Raw genomic sequence first — 22,269 nt, 5'->3', positions numbered from 1 at the left:
AGGGGTAAGATAGATACTGCCTACAGGAAAATTAGAGAGACCTTTGGAGAAAGGAGAACCACTTGCATGAATATCAAGAGCTTACTTAAAGTAGTAAAGGAGTTTTGCTATTTGGGGAGCAAAATAACTGATGATAATCGAAGTAGAGAGGATACAAAATGTAGACTGGCAGTGGCAAGGAAAGCGTTTCTGAAGAAGAGAAATTTGTTAACATCGAGTATAGATTTAAGTGTCAGGAAGTTGTTTCTGAAAGTATTTGTATGGAGTGTAGCCATATATGGAAGTGAAACATGGACGATAAATAGTTTGGACAAGAAGAGAATAGAAGCTTTCGAAATGTGGTGCTAATCTGAAGATTAGATGGGTAGATCACATAACTAATGAGGAGGTATTGAATAGAATTGGGGAGAAAAGGCACAACTTGATAAGGAGAAGGAACCAGTTGGTAGGACATGTTCTGAGGTATCAAGGGATCACAAATTTAGCATTTGAGGGTAGTGTGGATCGTAAAAATCGTAGGAGACCAAGAGATGAATACACTAAGCAGATTCAGAAGGATGTATGTTGCAGTGAGTACTGGGAGATGAAGAAGCTTGTACAGGATAGAGTAGCATGGAGAGCTGCATCAAACCAGCCTCAGGACTGAGGACCACACCAACAACAACATGGCCTAAAATAAAAATTGCATGTGGTAAGTTACATAATTTACTAGCTTTGGAACTTGGTATTTCTTTGTTTGATTAGAAACAAAAAGGAAGCATTGCAGGGATCAGTTCTAGTAAAGGGACCGAGTAGTTATGGCAGGAGTGAGCAAAAGGCAATGTTTACTCCAATGTGGATGCAGATCATGAGACAAGAGTTGAGTAAGTATTTTGAGTAGGATGACAGAGATTTATTGATTGGCAGTAGAGGACAATGAAAAGTTACTCTTCATTGTTTGGGAAGCATACAATTTGGATAAAAAGAAAAGGACCAGAAGACCTAAAGTTGTGAAAGTTACTGATTCTTTCATCTCTCTACGTGCATCTATTGAACTGTTATAAATACATACACCATCCATCCAAAATGTTCAGAGACTATTTTCTTCCTGAGTATAGGTGACATCAATAATACAGTGACTACAGTGGCAGCTTAAACTAGCAAGTGTAAACCACAGATATGCATTCGACAGATCAGTTTGAGCAGTGATAAGCACTGGATGTGCAGCTGTATTGAGTCAACATTGTTGTCTAACGATCTCAAAATCAAATGCTCAAGAAAGTTGCAAAAATGTTTTTAAGAAGCAGAAAGTGTGTCAGTTTGTCCCACATACCTTGACTGTCAAACAAAAACGATGATGCATGGATACCTTCTGCCACGTAATTGAAATGAAAAATGCGGACAGTTCTTTTCTAGAGAAAACCATCATGAGTAACAGGATCTGCTGTTATCAATGCACATTTACCACAAAATGACAAAGTGCTGAAATTCCATGAAGGGTCAACGCTTTCACAACATAACCAAAATTCAAGCCAGCATGGCATGTGGGTTGAACAATATCCCAAAGGAGGACTGTCCTGATAGTTTCACATGGTTGTATGAATGTTCTGTGCATTTTACTAAAGTGTAGAACACTTGCATCATTACAACCACCATCTTAACTTTTCTCAATTTTTTGTTGTTCCAGACTCAAAACTTTTTGAGCTGATGGAGTTTTTACATAATTTTTGTCACCTATGGAGAAAATCTTTTAGACTTAAAAAGTAAAAGTCAGATAACATCATGCATGAAAACAGTAATCATATCCCCATACGTAATGTAAATTTTGTAGAGATAACCTGGAAATTGAAACATATTTTTGTCAGATTTGATAATGACAAAAAAATTTGGTTGTAGGGGAAGAGTTTAAAATGTATGGTTAGAAGGAATTTAATGAGGTGGTAGTTAATATTTATGATGTTGGAAGGAACAACATTTTGGTCGTGCTACAGACATCAGAGATTTTTCAAATGCTAGTTTTGAAAATAGATCATTTTTCACCACAGATATATGTAATTACAATATGAAATCACTGGTTTTTGCCATCATTACCCATCTTCAGATCATGAGACAGATGCAGTAGTTCAGTTAACCACAGTGATGATGTGGCTCTCTCAGAGATTCGAGTGAACTGCTGCATTTGTTTTATGATCCGAAGATGGCATGTGATACCAAAAACTGGTGATTTCTTATTAAAATTGTGTGTAACTGTACCAGAAAATAGTTTATTTTTGAAACAAGCATTTTTAATGTCGTTGACTTGACTGTCCTCAGTTGCTGGTAATATATTTTGAGGTGGAAAAGTGTGTGTCCATTTTGTGTGCTGTGCTGACAAATGGTTGGTATGCTTGCTCATACTTCTTCCCTTCTTGATGTTAGTCTCTCGATGCTCTTGCATCTTCTGCCAGCTTTAATTTCATTGAAGATCTCCTGTCTGTCATCCTCACAGTCTTTTCCTTTTGTCATTCCTTCCATCAGGACAGTCAACTGAACTGGCACGAATGACGAAGTAGGTGACTAAGACCAGTATTACACTATCATATTTCTATGTAGAAGTTGATATGTAAAATATTTATGTCAAAGAAATTTGATGGTTCAATACGGAATTTTGTCAAATCTCGCCTGTCGTCAAACAAATATGATCAAATCTAGGTTCTCACCATAGACTTCATCATAAAAGCCGTTTGTCTTCTGTTCACTGCAATGTGAAATGTAACTGCTTAGAACACTTTTGTTGCCACAGCTACAGTCAGTGTAACTGCCGTCTGCTTCACATCTGCTGTGCAGCGAGCTACGTTAATTTAAGTATTAACTGTATTTTTCTTACTTGTCACTTCTTCTTCCATGTGTTTTTGCTTTTTGGAAGCTCTAATTTTTGTACACTAGTAATAGTGTTCCACAGATTTTGTGTTTGTTTTGAATACTGTCAGAGTGAGTCCCTTTAGTGAGCTGTAGTGCCAGCAGTGCTAGTGTTTTTTTTTAATACAGTCCAAGACAGGTAGTGTTTATTTTAATTGTTTCCAACAAGAAGTGTCTAGTTACCACAGTTTAGTCAGCTATCAGCTGCCTTTAGTGAATTAGCAGTCTAGTTAAAAGTTGATTAACTCTCCACAGTAAATTGTTGATTTCTTTGGATGGATAGGATGTGTGACTGCTGTGTACGGACGCAGGAGGAGCTGGCCACTGTTTGCGAACAGCTGAACGTGCTGATGGCTGCGGTCAGCCGTCTTCAGACTGCTGCCTCGGAGTGTAGCGGCTGTGGGGAGTCTGGTGCGTTGCATGGTACGGCCTAGGTGTTACATGCTTCACTCATGGTCCCAGCTGTCGAGACATTTTCGTGGGTACTGGGTGCAGTTGGGCCAGCCTCTCCCCAAGGGTTGTGGCGTATTCAGCGGAGTTCGCGGCGCATGAGGTGGAGGGTCATTGTGGAGGCTGGCCGTGTGACATCGCCCGCTCTGCCTTTGAGTGGACATGTGGCCACTCCTTCAGCAAGGTCCGCGAGCAGGCACACGGGGGGGAGGGGTTTATTAGTGATTGGGAGCTTCAACATCAGGCGGGTGATGGAGCCCCTTAGGGAAATAGCGGAAAGGTCGGGGAAGAAGGCCAGTGTTCACTCTGTCTGCTTGCCGGGGGGTCTCATCCGTGATGTGGAGGAGGCCCTACCGGCGGCGATAGAGAGCACTGGGTGCACCCGACTGCAAATTGTTGCTCATGTCGGCACCAATGACTCCTGCCGTCTGGGTTCAGAGGTCATCCTCAGTTCGTACAGGCGGTTGGCGGTATTGGTGAAGGCGGAAAGCCTCGCTCGCGGGGTGGAATCAGAGCTAACTATTTGTAGTATCGTTCCCAGAACTGATCGCGGTCCTCTGGTTTGGAGCTGAGTGGAAGGCTTAAACCAGAGGCTCAGACGATTCTGCGGAGATCTGGGGTGCAAATTTCTCGACCTCCGCTATCGAGTGGAGAAATGTAGGGCCCCCCTGAATAGATCAGGCGTGCACTACACGCATGAAGCGGCTACAAGTGTAGTAGAGCACATGTGGAGTGCACATGTAGGTTTTTTAGGTTAGAGAATTCCCTCCCAAGGCCCGACAAAATGCCTCCTGAGACGCGACGAGGTAGTAGTAGGCAAAATGCAACAGGGAATAACAATATTAATGTGCTAATAGTAAACTGCAGGAGCATCTATAGCAAGGTCCCAGAACTGCTCTCATTAATAAACGGCCACAATGCCCACATAGTACTAGGGACATAAAGTTGGCTGAAACCAGATGTAAACAGTAATGAAATTCTAAACTCAGATTGGAATGTATACCACAGAGACAGCCTGGACAGTGAAGGGGAGGCGTGTTTATAGCGATAAAAAGTACAATAGTATCGAAGGAAATTGATGGAGATCCAAGTACAATAGTATCAGAGGAAATTGACGGAGATCCAAAATGTGAAATAATTTGGGTGAAGGTCTTGGTTAAAGCAGGCTCAAACATGGTAACTGGATGTCTCTATAGGCACTGTGGCTCAGCAGCTGTTGTGGCAGAGCATCTGAAGGAAAATTTAGAAAATATTTAGAGTAGATTTCTCGGCCATGTTATAGTTCTGGGTGGAGATTTTCATGTGCCAGATACAGACTGGAAGACTCAAACGTTTATAATGAGTGGCAGGGACAAAGAAACCAGTGAAATTTTTTTAAGTGCATTGTCTGAAAACTAACTTGAGCAGTTAAACAGAGAACCAACTCATGGCGATAACATATTAGACCTTCTGGTGACAAACAGACCCGAACTCTAGAGCACTTGCCAGCGAAAGGCAAAGATCCTGAGATCGAGTCTCAGTCCGGCACACAGTTTTAATCTGCCAGGAAGTTTCAGACCCGAACTATTTGAAACAGTTAATGCAGAACAGGGAATCAGTGATCATAAAGTGGTTACTGCATCAATGATTTCACCCATAAATAGAAATATGAAAAAAAGTTAGGAAGATTTTTTTGTTTAGCAAAAGTGACAAAAAGCAGATTTTCAGAGTACTTGGTGGCTCAACACAGAAGTTTTGTCTCAAGTACAGATAGTGTTGAGGATCAGTGGACAAAGTTCAAAACCATCGTACAATGTGCATTAGATGAATAAGTGCCAAGCAAGATGGTAAGAGATGCAAAAGAGCCACCATGGTGCAACAACAGAGTTAGAAAACTGCTGCGGAAGCAAAGGGAACTTCACAGCAAACATAAACATAACCAAAGCCTTGCAGACAAACAAAAATTACGTGTAGCGAAATGTAGTGTGAGGAGGGCTATGCGAGAGGCTTCAATGAATTCGAAAGTAAAGTTCTATGTACTTTTCTTGGCAGAAAATCCTAAGAAATTTTGGCCTTATGTCAAAGTGGTAGGTGGATCAAAAAAAAATGTCCAGACACTCAGTGACCAAAATGGTACTGAAACAGAGGATGACAGACTAAAGGCTGAAATACTAAATGTCTTTTTCCAAAGCTGTTTCACAGAGGAAGACTGCACTGTAATTCCCTCTCTAGATTGTTGCACAGATGACAAAATGGTAGATATCAAAATAGACGACAGAAGGATAGAGAAACAATTCAAATCGCTCAAAAGAGGAAAGGCCGCTGGACCTGATGGGATACCAGTTCAATTTTACACAGAGTATGCGAAGGAGCTTGCCTCCCCTTCTCGCAGCGGTGTACCGTAGGTCTCTAGAAGAGCGTAGTGTTCCAAAGGATTGGTAAAGGGCACAGGTCATCCTCGTTTTCAAGAAGGGACGTTGAACAGATGTGCAGACCTATGGACCTATATCTCTAACGTTGATCAGTTGTAGAATTTTGGAACACGTATTATGTTTGAGTATAATGACTTTTCTGGAGACTAGAAACATACTCTGTAGGAATCAGCATTGGTTTCGAAAAAGACGATCATGTGAAACCCAGCTTGCGCTATTTGTCCACGAGACTCAGAGGGCCATAGACAAGGGTTCCCAGGTAGATGCTGTGTTTGTTGACTTCCGCAAGGCGTTCGATACAGTTCCCCACAATCATTTAATGAACAAAGTAAGAGCATATGGACTATCAGATAAATTGTGTGATTGTGTTGAGGAGTTTCTAGATAACAAAACGCAGAATGTCATTCTCAATGGAGAGAAGTCTTCCGAAGTAAGAGTGATTTCAGTTGTGCCGCAGGGGAGTGTCGTAGGACTTGCTATTTACAATATACATAAATGACCTGGTGGACAGCATCGGAAATTCACTGAGGCTTTTTGCAGATGATGCTGTGGTATATTGAGAGGTTGTAACAATGGAAAATTGTACTGAAATGCAGGAGGATCTGCAACGAACTGACACATGGTGCAGGGAATGGCAATTGAATCTCAATGTAGGCAAGTGTAATGTGCTGCAAATACATAAAAAGAAAGATCCTTTATCATTTAGCTACAATATAGCAGGTCAGCAACTGGAAGCAGTTAATTCCATAAATTATCTGGGAGTAGACATTAGGAGTGATTTAAAATGGAATGATCATATAAAGTTGATAGTCGCTAAAGCAGATGCCAGACTGAGGTTCATTGGAAGAATCCTAAGGAAATGCAATCCGAAAACAAAGGAAGTAGGTTACAGTATGCTTGTTGGCTCACAGTATGCTTGTGGGATTTGTAACAGATAGGGTTTATAGAAGAGATAGAGAAGATCCAACAGAGAGCAGCGCGCTTGGTTACAGGATCATTTAGTAATCGCAAAAGCGTTATGGAGATTATAGATAAACTCCAGTGGAAGACTTTGCAGGACAGATGCTCAGTAGCTCGGTACAGGCTTTTGTTGAAGTATCGAGGACATACCTTCATTGGGGAGTCAAGCAGTATATTGCTCCCTCCTACGTATATCTCGCGAAGAGACCATGAAGATAAAATCAGAGAGATTAGAGTCCACACAGAGGCATACCGACAAGCCTTCTTTCCACGAACAATACGAAGGGAGAAGCAATAGAGGTACTCAAAGTACCCTCCGCCACACACAGTCAGGTGGCTTGCAGAGTATGGATGTAGATGTAGATTTGACGTTTCTGTAGTCAAATAGCTGTAGCGACACAAATGCTTCAAACAGTTACATTTCACACTGCAGTGAACTGAAGATGAAAGACTTTTATGATCAAATCTCTTCCGAGAACCTAGATTTATTTGTAAACATGGCTTCAAAGTTGGTGTGTTCCTTCGACCTCTTTTTTTTTTTTTTTTTTTTTTAAATAAAGTTGCTTCACTAGTGTGGGGGGGTGAGCAAGGGGCACATTGCATGCTATTAATTGTGTGTTGATGGATAGGTGGAATATGCTGCAGGTGACTTCATATCCACAATCACCACTACAGCCATCTACCTCTACATCTGGAAACATCCAGCAGCTTTTCATCAAGCCATAATAGATGATGTGGTCCAATTATAAAGTAAAAATTTTTCTTAGCTTTCCAATCAACTTTGTCTATTTTTGAACTCTGGATGCCACAAGTTGAGAAGCACTTCATCTGTTTAATACTTTTTATTAATTTGTAGTTGTTGGAACACTATTTCTGTTAATTAAATTTTCAAAAGTAAAAATAGTTGCTATTGCCCATACATTGTACGAAACATTTATTTTCCTTCACATATTCCCTCTTCAGTGCTTTATAAATCACTTCACACATTTCTGGAATTATTTTGGTTAATGTGCAATGTGATACTCAAGTGCTATGTTGTAAACCAGAATAGCTCTCTCCTGTTTCAAGAAATTGCTGTGTCACTGTTTGCCTTTCTGCACATATAGAATTTCTGAAGAGAGTTTTCTGTTTTATAATATGAGGAAGCATGTTACTGAGCAAATACTAAAATATTCACTCATCCATCTGTAAGTAAGTATATATGACTTGAAGTGTTCCACTTGCAGCTCTCGTTACAAATTTTGCTGAATGCTTTTATTATTTCAACGTAAAACCTATGGCTTCATCCAGTTATATTTACTTTTTTCCCCGCCACTTTTCTTTCAAATATATACTCAATGCAACTGTGGTACTAGCAACTATAGTTGTCGTCCACCAACTTGAAATTTGATGAAAAATACGACAGTGTTATACACCATTTAGGTGCCATGTCAAAGATCTTTGTCAAAGAAATTTGATGAATATTTGATCATATTTCTTTAGTGTAATATTGGCCTAACCAATTTGTTCCTCCTAATGGTTTTGAGTAGACTCTGTCTCTTCTGCCCTCAGCACGTCTTCATTTGAAAATTTGCCAGTTCAAGCAACATCCAAATTTTCCTCCAAACATCAGTTCTTGAAAGCTTGCAGTCTTTTCTTTTTAGCCTTCTTCAAAGTCCAAATTTCTTCCCCACACAAGCATAGGTTCCAAATGCAGCTCTTTGAAAATAATTTCCTGTTAGTGAAGGAGATACTGTTTGATGTCAGTAGTGTTCTTTTCTGGGTAAGTTCTTGTCCTCCCTCCTCCCAGGAGTATTTTAGCTTTAACAACCTTTGTACTTCTACCAGTTGCAGTAATTTAGTTTCTGACGTACCTGAAGATAGTCACTTGTGCCAGTCATTTGCTTTCATGATTTTTGTTTTGCTAGTTTTTCTCCATGCAACATTTAGACAGTTGTTCATTGAAATTTTGAAAAATGGTGACCACACTATCTTCTTAAGTATTTTGAGAAAGTGTTCAAGGCAGTTGCCAATTATTTCACTGCATTAAGAAATTAAGTCTTAAGGTGAGTAATTTGTGTCTTAACAACTTTAATATTTTTACATGATTAGATTAGTAAATACTTACAAAGTTTCAAATTGTATGTGGTATTTCAAAAGGGATTATAAGAGGGTTTTGGTAAACAAACATATTGTGCCACAGATAGATAGGTTATAATCAGAGACCGGAGTATATGCATTTGCATATTTGGCTTCTTTTCACTGGTTTTTGCATATTTTAACTAAAAACTAGTGACAATGCATATTTTTGCTCTACATTTAAAATATTTTAAAAATTTAGATGGGCAGTCTCTAGCTCGATCTACTTTTTGTGTCTCATAGATTAACCGCAACCTAGAACAGTGTGTCATCCGCTAACTGAGAGGCCTGCTGCCTAACGAAAGCATTACAGATGAGAAGCAGGAACAAGCAGACAGAGTCAATGCTTCTGTGCCCGTGCCCCAGTTAATCCCCTACGCTGTCATACCATACACATCGGCAACGATTAAATTAAACTAATCATGATTTTAGTTGCATGTCCATTGTTTCAGTTGAGCTTTCTATTTACTTGTACACAATCGAACATGTTTACAATGTGTCGTGTGTAATGTGCTGTGCACCATGCCACCCCAAAAAAGAATGTCGTTTTGTGGATAGCTGGCCATCCTGGAACATTTACACATGATGGAATTGTTTTATATTGTTGAATTTGCAAGAAAAATGTTTTGTGCAAAACAATGTTTCAAATAGACCAGCATGTCAAGACAAGTCTTCATATTGCAGGAATACAGAAGAAAGTATAAAGACAGATTTGTGAAGGAGGGTATTAGAAAAATATTTCCAGAATCTTCTACAGATGGAAGGCTGTTTATCTTTATTTCAGATGCTGCTCCCTATATGATCAAAGCAGGAAAAGTTCTCGAGTATTTTATCCAAATGTGAGTCATGTGACGTGCTTTCTGCATGGAGTATTTTGCCTTGCTGAAGAAGTATGCTCCACATTTGTGAATGTAAATAAACTGATTTCATCCGCAAAGAAAGTGTTTCTAAAGGCTCCTTCTCACATCAAGACCTACAAAGAAAAACTACCAAATGTGCCTTTACCTCCTGAACCAGTGGTAACTCATTGGGGTACGTGGGTCAAAGTTGTGTTGTTTTACAATGAACGTTTCAAGGCCATTAGAGGGGTAGTAAACAACTTCAGTAGTGCAGAGGGTTTGGCAGCTTGCCAGTGCAATCAAGCATTTGATGATTCTGGTATTAAAAAAGACATTGCTGTGATTAGCACCCATTTTTCTCATATACCTGCAAGTATTAAAAAGCTTGAAACACATAGTTTGGCATTGAATGAATTTATTCAGTTAATGAATAAAAGTATTCTTGTGAACTCCTCACTGCCAGAGGTATTCCCAAGAAAACTTAAACAAAAGTTTGAAAACATTTTAAATAATAACCCAGGCTTTGAACCCTTGTACCAAATTGATAGTTTTACTAATGGGACGGGTGAGCTTTTACCAGAAACAATAAGTGCCAACACAGCACCCAAATTCAAATACTGCCCAGTTGCCTCAGCTGATGTAGAACGGTCCTACTCTGCTTTTAAAAATGTTTGGAGTGATCAAAGACTCAATCTTACTACCGAATATTTGTAACAGTACTTGGTTGTTTACGTTTGCAATACTAGGAAAACATAAAATAAATTGTAAATGATGATTTGGCACAATAGTATTAATTAAAAGTTAATGCTGTTAAAAAAATCATGATTGTATGTTGTTTTTTAAATAAAATATTATGGAGTTTTTGAGCGTGCCCCTCTGCATGCGATATATCTTGAAATTGGTTCTGTACATACCAACTCGTATGACATCTGCTTGTTACCGACAACAACAGCAAACAAAGAACAATTATTGAAACATTGTATGCATCCACATTTTGCAAATTTTTAGAAAATAATTCCAGAAAGGCCCTCTTCCTAACCTCTACCGGAAAGTATTCAGAAAATGATATCAGCATTCTAAATATACCGTTTTGCGTGGCCAGATTGATATACACAGATTTGACTTTGAGATATAATGCATGCATGACTACTATGTTTTTATTATTATTTGATCCTGCATATTTCGACAGTTTTCATGCGTTTTTTAAGCATTTCTCATGCATATTTAAGGTTTTTGGGATGAATACAGTCCGGTCTCTAGTTATAATATTTCACAATAGCTGTCATCAGCACAGTAAATGGCATGTTTGTAGTGTAACCTATCAGCATGCTCTGTGGATAGATAAAGAATTGAACTGACAGTCACCTTCAGCAAGGCAAAGGAAGATGAAAATGATGATTGTACTATGAAATGAGGAATTACATGTTTGCACAGTGTTTGACAGAGGAGAATGAAGAATAGTATAGACTTTGATCAACACCTAGAAGTCTGTCTGGTCTCTGTTTTGAGAGAGAGAGAGAGAGAGAGAGAGAGAGAGAGAGAGAGAGAGAGAGAATCCTTTGGAAACCAAGAAAATTGATTTCTATTGTCTGTCACAATTATGCCAAAGGGCATGTGTCACTAGAGTTGTATTATGTTCTACAGATAAGATATTAAAGCTTTCTCTCTTAGTCACCTGAATCGTTGTAATAATGATTTGTTCCTGATAGCAAATTTAAGCTTTTTTTCTGCATCTGGTTTGCAAATGAGTGGATTTACCTAATTTTGGGGTGCTGAATACACTGGTAAAATTAGTTTTTCTCTACGATGTCACATTTCTTAGATACACAGCAGAATAAAAAATGATAATAGCAAAAATTGACACAATTAAGTTAAACATAAATACACATTCAGATTGTTTGAAAACAATACTATTTCGTATGTATATATGGGCATGATGCCAATAAAAGGTCCAAATTAGTTCAGAAGATATTTTCACCTTTAATCGTCTTTGGTTTTTGAAAAATGCGATGACAGAGCTCTTCTTTTGTTTGCCGTTTCACCACTCTTCCTAACAAGATCCCAGCAGTAGTCACCCATCATTGAAGGGTTCCAGTGGCCTTGGTAACGGTGTTCCATGGTAAGAATGTCTTGGTTAAAGCGTTCACCATGCTCATTACTTAAGGCTCCCAAATTTTCTGAGACGAAATCGAGGTGTGAATGTAAAAAGTGAATTTTAAGTGACATTCTACACCCCATGTTCTTATAGTTGTCCAACAGATCATTCATAGTGGTAACATAATTTTTGTCTTTTCTGTTACGTAAAAATGCCCTTCACAATTGCTTTAAAAGAAGATCAAGCAGATAATGGGATATCTGTGAGTTTTGTATCAAAGGTTGGCTCTTTCAGCAATTTTCTTATTTGTAGTCCAACAGATATACCCTCTTTGGGCTCTGCCTCACTTAATTTGGGAAACTTTTCTTTTAAGTGATTGAAGGCCTCACCTTCTTTATACTGAGCTTTTACAAAGTTATTGATAAGGTCCAGCTTCGTATGAAGGGGAGGCAACATGATTTTATCAGGCTCAACCAATGGGATATTGTTCACATTTACGTTTCCAAGAACAAATGGCTTCCTTATAGGCCATTCCTTGACTGTACAGTGATTCTTGGTGTTATGGCTGCCCCAAAGGCACAAAAAGCAGCAGTATTTCGTGAACCCAGCATGTAAAACCTGTAAGGAGTGCAACAACTTTTAAATCACAGTAAATCTGCCATTCATGATCCTTATATTTGACTACCTCTAGCAACAAAGCCATGGTTTCATACGTTTCTTTCATGTCTACTGCGTAAGCCATAGGTACTGATGGAAATGCATTGTCATTATGCAGTACTACTGCTTTCGAACTGGTTTTACTGGTGTCAATAAATAGTCGCCATTCCTGTGGATTATGTTGTACACCTAGCTGCATCATCAGACCATTGACATCTCTACATACACACACATTGAATTCTATATATTGAAATATTGAGTGTAGGAAGCACCTCTTGATCTGAAACTGGAAATTTTTGTCCCTGTAGCTAGAAGGTTCCATTGTTGCAGTCTCGACCCCAAGAGTTCAGCGTGCTGTTTCGAAAGTTGTAGATTGTGAACCAAATCATTCAATTCCTTTTGATTAAAGAGCTGAGGTGAAGTGTCATGATATTGAGGGCAGTACTCTTCTGTATGTTCAATATTTTCTGATTCACTTGCCATGGTGTCTGGTTCCATGGCTTTCAAGATACAGACAGGAACAGGCAACCCCTCATCATGAGGCACAGGCAAATACACTGAAGATACATTTGGATACTTTATTTCATGTCTAGTTTTGGTTGAATGTCCTGAAATATTTGGAGGAAGGAAGTAACAGTCTGAATAATGGTCTTTAGGCTCATACCACATCATCAGAACAGTGAATGGCATGGCTCGGCATTTTCCTTTCAACCACTTTGGTAAGGTTGTAGTACAGGTTATGCAGGCCTTATGAGGTGCAAAATTTTTATGTTGATCACCAACAGGGCAATCAAAATACAATTTATATGCCGTCTTAACCAAATCAGTGACTGGTTTCCTTTGGGCTTTTGAAGTGAATTTCTCACACACTTGACAAAAGTTGTTGGGGTTGTTTGGACAGCAAAGACATTTACTAGTTACCATTTTGCTTAGTGTAAGTTTTAAACACAAAAAGTTTGCATTATATTTCATAGGAAACACTCAGTGAGGATCTCTTTCACACCACTGGATTACTACAACCACCATTTACTGACTGTTTGTAGATCTTTTAGTTCTCCTCTGCAAATAAAAAACAAACAATTAAACATCAAAACAGAAGAACAGCAAAAAGCAAAATACTGAAAACAAAAAATGATACCTTTAAAAACTCAAAAATGGCACATGCTAGAACATTTTGAAAGGTGTATTCAGATGCTACACACCAAAATACATACTAGTTGATGTATCACATCCCAGATGCAAAATGGCTGTTGATTAGTGTAATGAAAGACCAACTAAGAGAGAAACTTTTTTGTGAGATTTAGCTTCATTTCTGCAATTGGACACTGTCTTTACGTTCTTCCATAAAACGTTTCTCAATGGCATGTACCAGTTGCCAGTTGTGTATCAATTGTTACTTTATCAGCAGGATATTATATCAAGTGATGGTGGTCATTTCTAGAATAATAATTTTTGCATTGTGTGTGTAGCAAATGGTGATCTTACTTCCTCATCTGCATGTGGCAAACCAATAGTATAGTTTTCTTTATACAGAAAATTTTACGTAATCTCCTCAGGCGCGACTGAACTCATAGTTCCAAATGAAAGAGGACACCTAGTACTGAAATAATTGGATATTTTTAGCACTTTTCTCAGTATTTTTGTAAATTGTATCATGAAATTAATTGTATTAAGTTCTCCAAAAAATAGTTCTAACCTATTATTTGATGCAGCAGTTATCTATCAGTCGTCCTAGAGTAACAAGCTAAAGGTATTATAAAAGATAACAAATACAGTAATTGTGGACACTTTCATTCTGGCATCAACAGAATCACTGCAGCTTTACATTCTAGTTCTGACAAGGACTCATTTTTGTACCACCTGTTTAACCTTTCATGCTTCATTAGAAAAATTTTATGTTCAGTTGTCATAATTAGTTGATGGTTAAAAATACAGAACGTGTTTAGTTATTTGTTTATTTGCAGATAGTTGGCTGTGCTGTCTCTTTGTTCATTATATCCCCCCAAATGACAGCAGGTATGATGGTTGTGATTCCTGCTGTAATTGTAACTGGGACATTAATTGGATCTGTTCTGCGTAAGATGTCTAAGCAAGCTCAAGAACAGGTGAGTTTTCTGTTGCTGTTGTAATTCACATTTTCATCGAGTATATAGTTTTTAATGTTGGCTTCTCTTCAAACAGGCAGCAAGAGCTACATCTGTAAGTGATGAAGCAATTAGTAATATTAGGACTGTAAGAGCTTTTGCAATGGAGAGAAAAGAATGTGAACTGTTCAATCAACAGATTGAAGAATCTCGCAAACTTAATGAAACACTTGGTCTTGGTATTGGCCTGTTCCAGGTAAGATATAATTGAAAAAAAGATACCATAACTAATAAAAATTGTGCTGTCACAATCTATCTAGATTTAATGTTTGATCCTAGCGTGTTTTTTTATAACTAAATGATTTTAACATATATAACTTTTTTTACAACAGAAATGCTTTCATGTATATTGTCAGTAAATTCCATCATGAAGGAAAGCCTTCTGAGATAGGGGAGTCCAATTACACAATATCAGGCAGAAGCAGTTGTTCTAGACTAATTGTATAAAATATTCTAACAACCAGTTATGAGTAGTGCTAATCTACTCAAAAGGCCAGATATGGGAACTACCTCTACATTACTTACTTTTTGCATGTTTTAAATTAGGATGTGTAGCAAAGCAGCTACTTTGAAAAAAAGAAAGAAAGAAAGAAAGAAAAAAAGAAAAAGAAAAAAAAGAAAAAAAAAGTCCACTGCTCTTTAACATACACCATTGAGCTGTTCTTTTAATCAATTACGTCATACTAAGTATTTACAGGGTGTTTCAAAAATGACCAGTATATTTGAAACGGCAATAAAAACTAAACGAGCAGTGATAGAAATACACCGTTTGTTGCAATATGCTTGGGACAACAGTACATTTTCAGGCGGACAAACTTTCGAAATTACAGTAGTTACAATTCTCAACAACAGATGGCACTGCAAGTGATGTGAAAGATGTAGAAGACAACACAGTCTGTGGGTGCGCCATTCTGTACGTCGTCTTTCTGCTGTAAGCGTGTGCTGTTCACAACGTGCAAGTGTGCTGTGGACAACATGGTTTATTCCTTAGAACAGAGGATTTTTCTGGTGTTGGAATTCCACCGCCTAGAACACAGTGTTGTTGCAACAAGACGAAGTTTTCAGCGGAGGTTTAATGTAACCAAAGGACCGAAAAGCGATACAATAAAGGATCTGTTTGAAAAATTTCAACGGACTGGGAATGTGACTGATGATCGTGCTGGAAAGGTAGGGCGACCGCGTACGGCAACCACAGAGGGCAACGCGCAGCTAGTGCAGCAGGTGATCCAACAGCGGCCTCGGGTTTCCGTTCGCCGTGTTGCAGCTGCGGTCCAAATGACGCCAACGTCCACGTATCGTCTCATGCGCCAGAGTTTACACCTCTATCCATACAAAATTCAAATGAGGCAACCCCTCAGCACCGCTACCATTCCTGCACGAGAGACATTCACTAACGATGTAGTGCACAGGATTGATGACGACGATATGCATGTGGGCAGCATTTGGTTTACTGATGAAGCTTATTTTTACCTGGACGGCTTCGTCAATAAACAGAACTGGCGCATATGGGGAAACGAAAAGCCGCATGTTGCTGTCTCATTGTCCCTGCATCCTCAACAAGTACTGGTCTGGGCCGCCATTTCTTCCAAAGGACTCATTGGCCCATTTTTCAGATCAGAAACGATTACTGCATCATGCTATCTGGACATTCTTCGTGAATTTGTGGCAGTACAAACTGCCTTAGACGACACACTGAACACCTCGTGGTTTATGCAAGATGGTGCCCGGCCACATTGCACGGCCGATGTCTTTAATTTCCTGAATGAATATTTCGATGATCGTGTGATTGCTTTGGGATATCCGAAACATACAGGAAGTGGCGTGGATTGGACTCCCTATTCGCCAGACATGAACCCCTGTGACTTCTTTCTGTGGGGACACTTGAAAGACCAGGTGTATCGCCAGAATCCAGAAACAATTGAACAGCTGAAGCAGTACATCTCATCTGCATGTGAAGCCATTCCACCAGACACGTTGTCAAAGGTTTCAGGTAATTTCATTCAGAGACTACGCCATATTATTGCTACGCATGGTGGATATGTGGAAAATATCGTACTATAGAGTTTCCCAGACCGCAGCGCCATCTGTTGTTGACAATTGTAACTACTGTAATTTCGAAAGTTTGTCTGCCTGAAAATGTACTGCTGTCCCAAGCATATTACAACAAACGGTGTATTTCTATCGCTGCTCGTTTAGTTTGTATTGCCGTTTCAAATATACCGGTCATTTTTGAAACACCCTGTATATAACGTTATTTCAGAGAATGCTGTTGGCTGCCTATGTACCAAAAAAGTTAAAACATGCTTAATATAGTTACTTTGTTGTGTGTACCGGTCATTCTGACAAATGAAATAGTCAGTGTGAAACTACACTACTGGCCATTAAAACTGCTACACCAAGAAGAAATGCAGATGATAAATGGGTATTCATTGGACAAATTTATTGTACTAGAACTGACATGTGATTACATTTTCACACAATTTGGGTGCATAGATCCTGAAACCACCTCTGGCTCTAGAAACGGCCTTCATACACCTGGGCATTGAGTCAAACAGAGCTTGGATGGCATGTACAGGTACAGCTGCCAATGCAGCTTCAACACGATACCACAGTTCATCAAGAGTAGTGACTGGCGTATTGTGACAAGCCAGTTGTTCGGCCATCATCGACCAGACATTTTCAATTGGTGAGATATCTGGAGGATGTGATGGCCATAGCAGCAGTCGAACATTCTCTGTATCCAGAAAGGCCTGTACAGGACCTGCAACATGCGGTTGTGCATTAACCTGCTGAAATGTAGGGTTTCGTAGGAATTGCATGAAGGGTAGAGCCACGGGACATAACACATCTGAAATGTAATGTCCACTGTTCAAAGTGTCGTCAATGCGAACAAGAGGTGAGCAAGACGTGTAAACAATGGCACCCCATACCATCACACCGGGTGATATGCCAATATGGCGATGATGAATACACACTTCCAATGTGCGTTCGTCGCAATGTCGCCAAACACGGATGCGACCATCATGATGCTGTTAACAGAACCTGGATTCGTCTGAAAAAATGACGTTTTGCCATTCATGCACCCAGGTTCATCGTTGAGTACACCATCGCCGGCGCTCCTGTCTGTGATGCAGCGTCAAGGGTAACCGCAGCCGTGGTCTCCGAGCTGATAGTCCATGCTGCTGCAAACGTCGTCGAACTGTTCGTGCAGATGGTTTTTGTCTTGCAAATGTCCCCAACTGTTGACTCAGCGATCGAGACCTGGCTGCACGATCTGTTACAGCCATGCGGATAAGATGCCTGTCATATCGACTGGTAGTGATACGAGGCCGTTGGGATCCAGCACGGTGATTCGTATTACCCTTCTGAATCCACCGATCCATATTCTGCTAACAGTCATTGGATCTCGACGAACACGAGCAGCAATGTCATGTTACGATAAACCGCACTCGCGATAGGCTACACTCTGACCTTTATCAAAGTCGGAAACGTGATGGCACGCATTTCTCCTCCTTACGCGAGGCATCATAACAACGTTTCACCAGGCAACACCGGTCAACTGATGTTTGTGTATGAAAAACTGGTTGGAAACTTTCCTCATGTCAGCACCTTGTAAGTGTTGCCACCGGCACCAACCTTGTGTGTATTCTCTGAAAAGCTAATCATTTGTATATCACAGCATCTTCTTCCTATCAGTTAAATTTCACGTTTGTAGCATGTTATCTTGGTGGTGTAGCAGTTTTAATGACCAGTAGTGTAGTTCTGTTTACTGCAATACATTTAATGAACATTTTTTTCTCTCCTTTGTGAGGTACTCTTGAAGTAATTAGTGGTTTTGGTGTCATGGAGAGATATATTTTAGTTTACAAAATACATTTGTAGTTCCGAAGATGGTGAAGCTGATACCTACAGTATCAGTCAAGAGATGGCGTAAAATGACATTCAGAAGGCATACTGTTGAAATGCTACGGAGATTAGGGAAGAACTGATTGGAATTTTGGCAGCCGATTGTGGGTCCTCCAAAGACTATAATCTTATCTTCTTCACTCAGTGTTGTTGTTGTGGTCTTCAGACTGATCCTGTGCAAGTTTCTTCATCTCACCTGAACTTTGCACCCTACATCCACTTGAACCTGTTTGATCTCCCTCTACAATTTTTATCCTTCATACTGTCATCCATTACCAAACTGACATTTCCTTGGTACCTCAGAATGTATCCTGTCAACTGAGCCCTTCTTTCATTGAAGCTGTGCTATAAATTTCTTTTCTCCCTAATTTGATTCAGTACTTCTTCATTGGTTACCTGATCCATTCATTTAATATTCAACATTCTTCAATAAAATCTAGTCACCAAACAGGTAACTCATTAAAAAATGGAAGACCAATTACAAAAATGAGTAAAAATACCAGGCTACGAAGTGCTAGCTGCTCCGTATCATCCACCATATGGCTTAGCTACGTACATTAAACAAGATACGCAAATGAGAGCCATTTCCTATATCTACCAATGATGAAATCAATAATGTTGTTGTAAAAATTGAAAGCATCACTGTCTCCAACACTTACAAGCCACCAGTCACATCCTCGTCAGCCCAAGTAATCCACCCACATCCTCATTCTGTTGTATTAGAGGGTAGCTATAGCGGCCACAGTAAACAGTGGAAATATAGAGACTGCAACGACAATGGTAACACAGTAGTAAAATGGGCAACGGATGACCACTTTAACTCTTGTGTTCAGTGCTTGAGACTGATCTACTTTGAAGTTGGTAGCATGGAGGCAGGAATACAATCTCGATCTATGTTTGATTCCAGTAGACAACTATGGCCAGACCCTAGCATTCTTACAAAAAGTCCTCTATCACTTCCTACACAGGCAGCAAAGACAAACAATAATAGAGGTGGGAACACAAATCCTTCTAACCACATCTATCCACCGCCAAAGGTGGAATCTAAAGAAAGCCAACTAGGCAGAGTTCTGTATAGAAACAGACAATCTCTTTGGCTGAATATCCTCTACTAGCAGAAACTACAAAAGAGATACCGACATCATAATTAGGACTGCCAAAGAGTATATACCAAAAGGCTACTGGGAGCAGCAATACATTTCTGGCTGGTCCCAAAACAATGACCGAGAGGTGGTGCAGTGGCTAGCACACTGGACACGCTTTCAGGAGGACGAAGATTCAGCCCCGTGTCCAGCCATCCTGATTTAGGTTTTCCTTGATTTCCCTTAGTTGTTCCAGACAAATGCCAGAATGGTTCCTTAGAAAGGGCATGCCGACTTTCTTCCCCGTCCTTTCCTAATCCTATGAGACCCATGACCTCGCTGTCTGGTCTCCTCCCCCAAAACAGTGAGGAATTGTACCAGAATTTCCTCAAAAATGCTGACCAAGAAACGGCTGAGGAACTGATACATAGTCTAGATGTGGCAAGACACCAAAAGTAGGTGAAAACAGTATAAAGCCTGAATTTTCAGACTTTGAGCAGACTTCATTAAGGAAACAATGAAGTGGACAATTACTCCAAATGACATTGCTTCACGTCTAGCAGCAACAACCAGAGCATCAATATACAAAGCACATGCAATCATAGTGACACAAAAACTCAGAACACTGAAAGCCTAAAGTGCAGATACCAAACTCCTACTTGTGAAGAAAATTCAACAGCACATGTTAAGCCATGAAAAGCTCCAGGGTTTGACAGTATACTAGAATGGCGTATCCATAAAAGAATAAGTACAAATTAAATGAAGGTATCTCGCTCGAACACACAGGCTTCCAGCCAAAACAAAGCCACGCTATAACTCACTACTTATGTTACGGTAGTGAAGTGTTACTTCAATTAAAATTTGTTCAGTCTAAGAAAGAGTGTATATTTTGATTGTATGGCTTTTGACATTTTCAGCTTGAAGAGAAAAGATAAAATCTGTAATAATTTGTGAAGTGTTGTTAGTGTTTACTCTGTATGAAACTTCTAAAGAGAATAAATTGTTATGTCATATCACAGGGAAAAAAAGAACCACTCTTCTGCAGGTTTCAGCTTGTTTAGTGGTCTGTTACTCTCTCTTACTTACTCTCTTCTGATGTTTTTGTATGCTAAATTAGTTGAATAGTTAGTTAATGTTAATGTCTGATATATTGCCATGTTATTTAGATTCCAGCACCTATCTGAATCTTTCCTTTACAAACTTTACTCACCGCATTTTTAGATTTTTATTTCAGACTTCATATGAGAGAGGCTGGTGGCAACTTTTTGGACAGCAAATGACCAAATGACAATCATGTTCTCTCACTGAATATTTCCTTAAATAAAACTAACACATCCCTGACATACTTCATACTGATAAGTCTTCATAGCTTCTGCAATATTGTAGTAAATTGATCAGTCACCTGCCATCAAACTAGAGCATCAGCCAATTTGCTCAATTATCCAGCATACAAGTATAAGACGAAGGAGGTTTTGAGGTAAACGTTGTTAAATGAATGTTATTGGCCTCTTATGTGGTGTACTGTAAGTCGTAGTAAATAATATTGTGGCCCCATCCTCAATAAGGCTATCTTTTGTGTTGCAGATGATCAAAAATAAAAAAGATTTTCACCTCAGTAGGATATTAAAAAAAAGTTAAAACACAGCTGCATTCATTGACTTATCAATGCCCTATAACAGAGAGTGGAGAAAAGGTATGATGTAAAAACTTTTTCACGTAAATCCTTGGAAACCAATTGTTTGCTGTTCAACAATATTCTAAATGACTGACTGTTCAAAGTAGTCCTGGGGTTCAACATCAGCACCCCAAGAAAATTAAAAAGTGTTCCACCACAGGAATCAGTCCGTCCTCTACTTCTCTTCAGCTCAAACATTGCAGACACACCAAAAACAAAATCAAGGAAGTTTGGTTATGCAGTTGACTGGATACTTGCAACAAGGTGTTCCAAAATTGAACAGTCAGAAGAAATCCTAACAGAAGACCTAGATGTAGTGCGAAAGTACTTTCACAATTGTACACTCCAGTCAAATGCCTTCTAACCAGAGGTTTACTGTGGCACCGAAAAAATAAACTTGCCAGACGAACATTCAACATACAATTTGAAAACAATTTGATAGATCTCTTTCTTTCAGAGAGCATTTAACAAAAACAGCAAAAAAATTGCAAACGAGAAACATCATCATTCAAAGGCTGTGTGGTGCAACGTGGGGAGCAGAGGCATCCACCCTGCATTTTTCTGCACTGGGTCTTGTTGTCTCAATCACTGAATATTGTTCCCTAATTTGGCTAAGCAGTCCATATGTTCAAAAGATACAAATCCAACTAAATAATGTCATGAAAATGATTGCTTTTGATATCAGATCAACTACTATAGAATGGTTGCCAGGATGGAGCCACATTCCACTCCCGCAACTATGACACATAAATGCTCTCACAAATGAATACAAAAATATCATGGATAATAAAAATCCACCAATTCACCAAGATGTTGATGAGGAAAACAATAACTGATTCTGCACTAGATGACTACCAACTGTAGCAGAAAGGTCACTGTGGAAGATGAGTTCGACATTACAAATGAATGAGCTCAAGAATGGACTGGACAACAAAATAATAATATGCTGTATATCACCCAAAAACCCTTGGGATTTGACTGGCCACTCAAAACATGTTAGTGCTTAACAGAATTAGAACCCAACACAGTAGATATGCATATGTTTTACACAAATG

The 22,269-nt window shown here is 39.2% G+C and overlaps 1 protein-coding gene across 2 annotated transcripts in view; it reads left to right on the top strand.

Annotated features, from left to right (window-relative positions):
• Positions 1-22,269, top strand: part of LOC126272162 (mitochondrial potassium channel ATP-binding subunit-like) — a 196,568-nt gene that overhangs the window by 136,349 nt on the left and 37,950 nt on the right. For both annotated transcript variants that reach the window (XM_049974794.1, XM_049974795.1), the window contains 2 exons: positions 14,372-14,512; positions 14,589-14,747. In XM_049974794.1, the coding sequence (XP_049830751.1) occupies positions 14,372-14,512; positions 14,589-14,747 (300 nt within the window). The remainder of the gene's footprint in view (positions 1-14,371; positions 14,513-14,588; positions 14,748-22,269) is intronic.

The sequence above is a fragment of the Schistocerca gregaria genome, chromosome 5 (genome assembly GCF_023897955.1).
Source record: "Schistocerca gregaria isolate iqSchGreg1 chromosome 5, iqSchGreg1.2, whole genome shotgun sequence".
Taxonomy (NCBI): Eukaryota; Metazoa; Arthropoda; class Insecta; order Orthoptera; family Acrididae; genus Schistocerca; species Schistocerca gregaria.
Note: the sequence above shows the minus strand (reverse complement) of the source record. Positions and strands in the feature narration are given on the sequence as shown.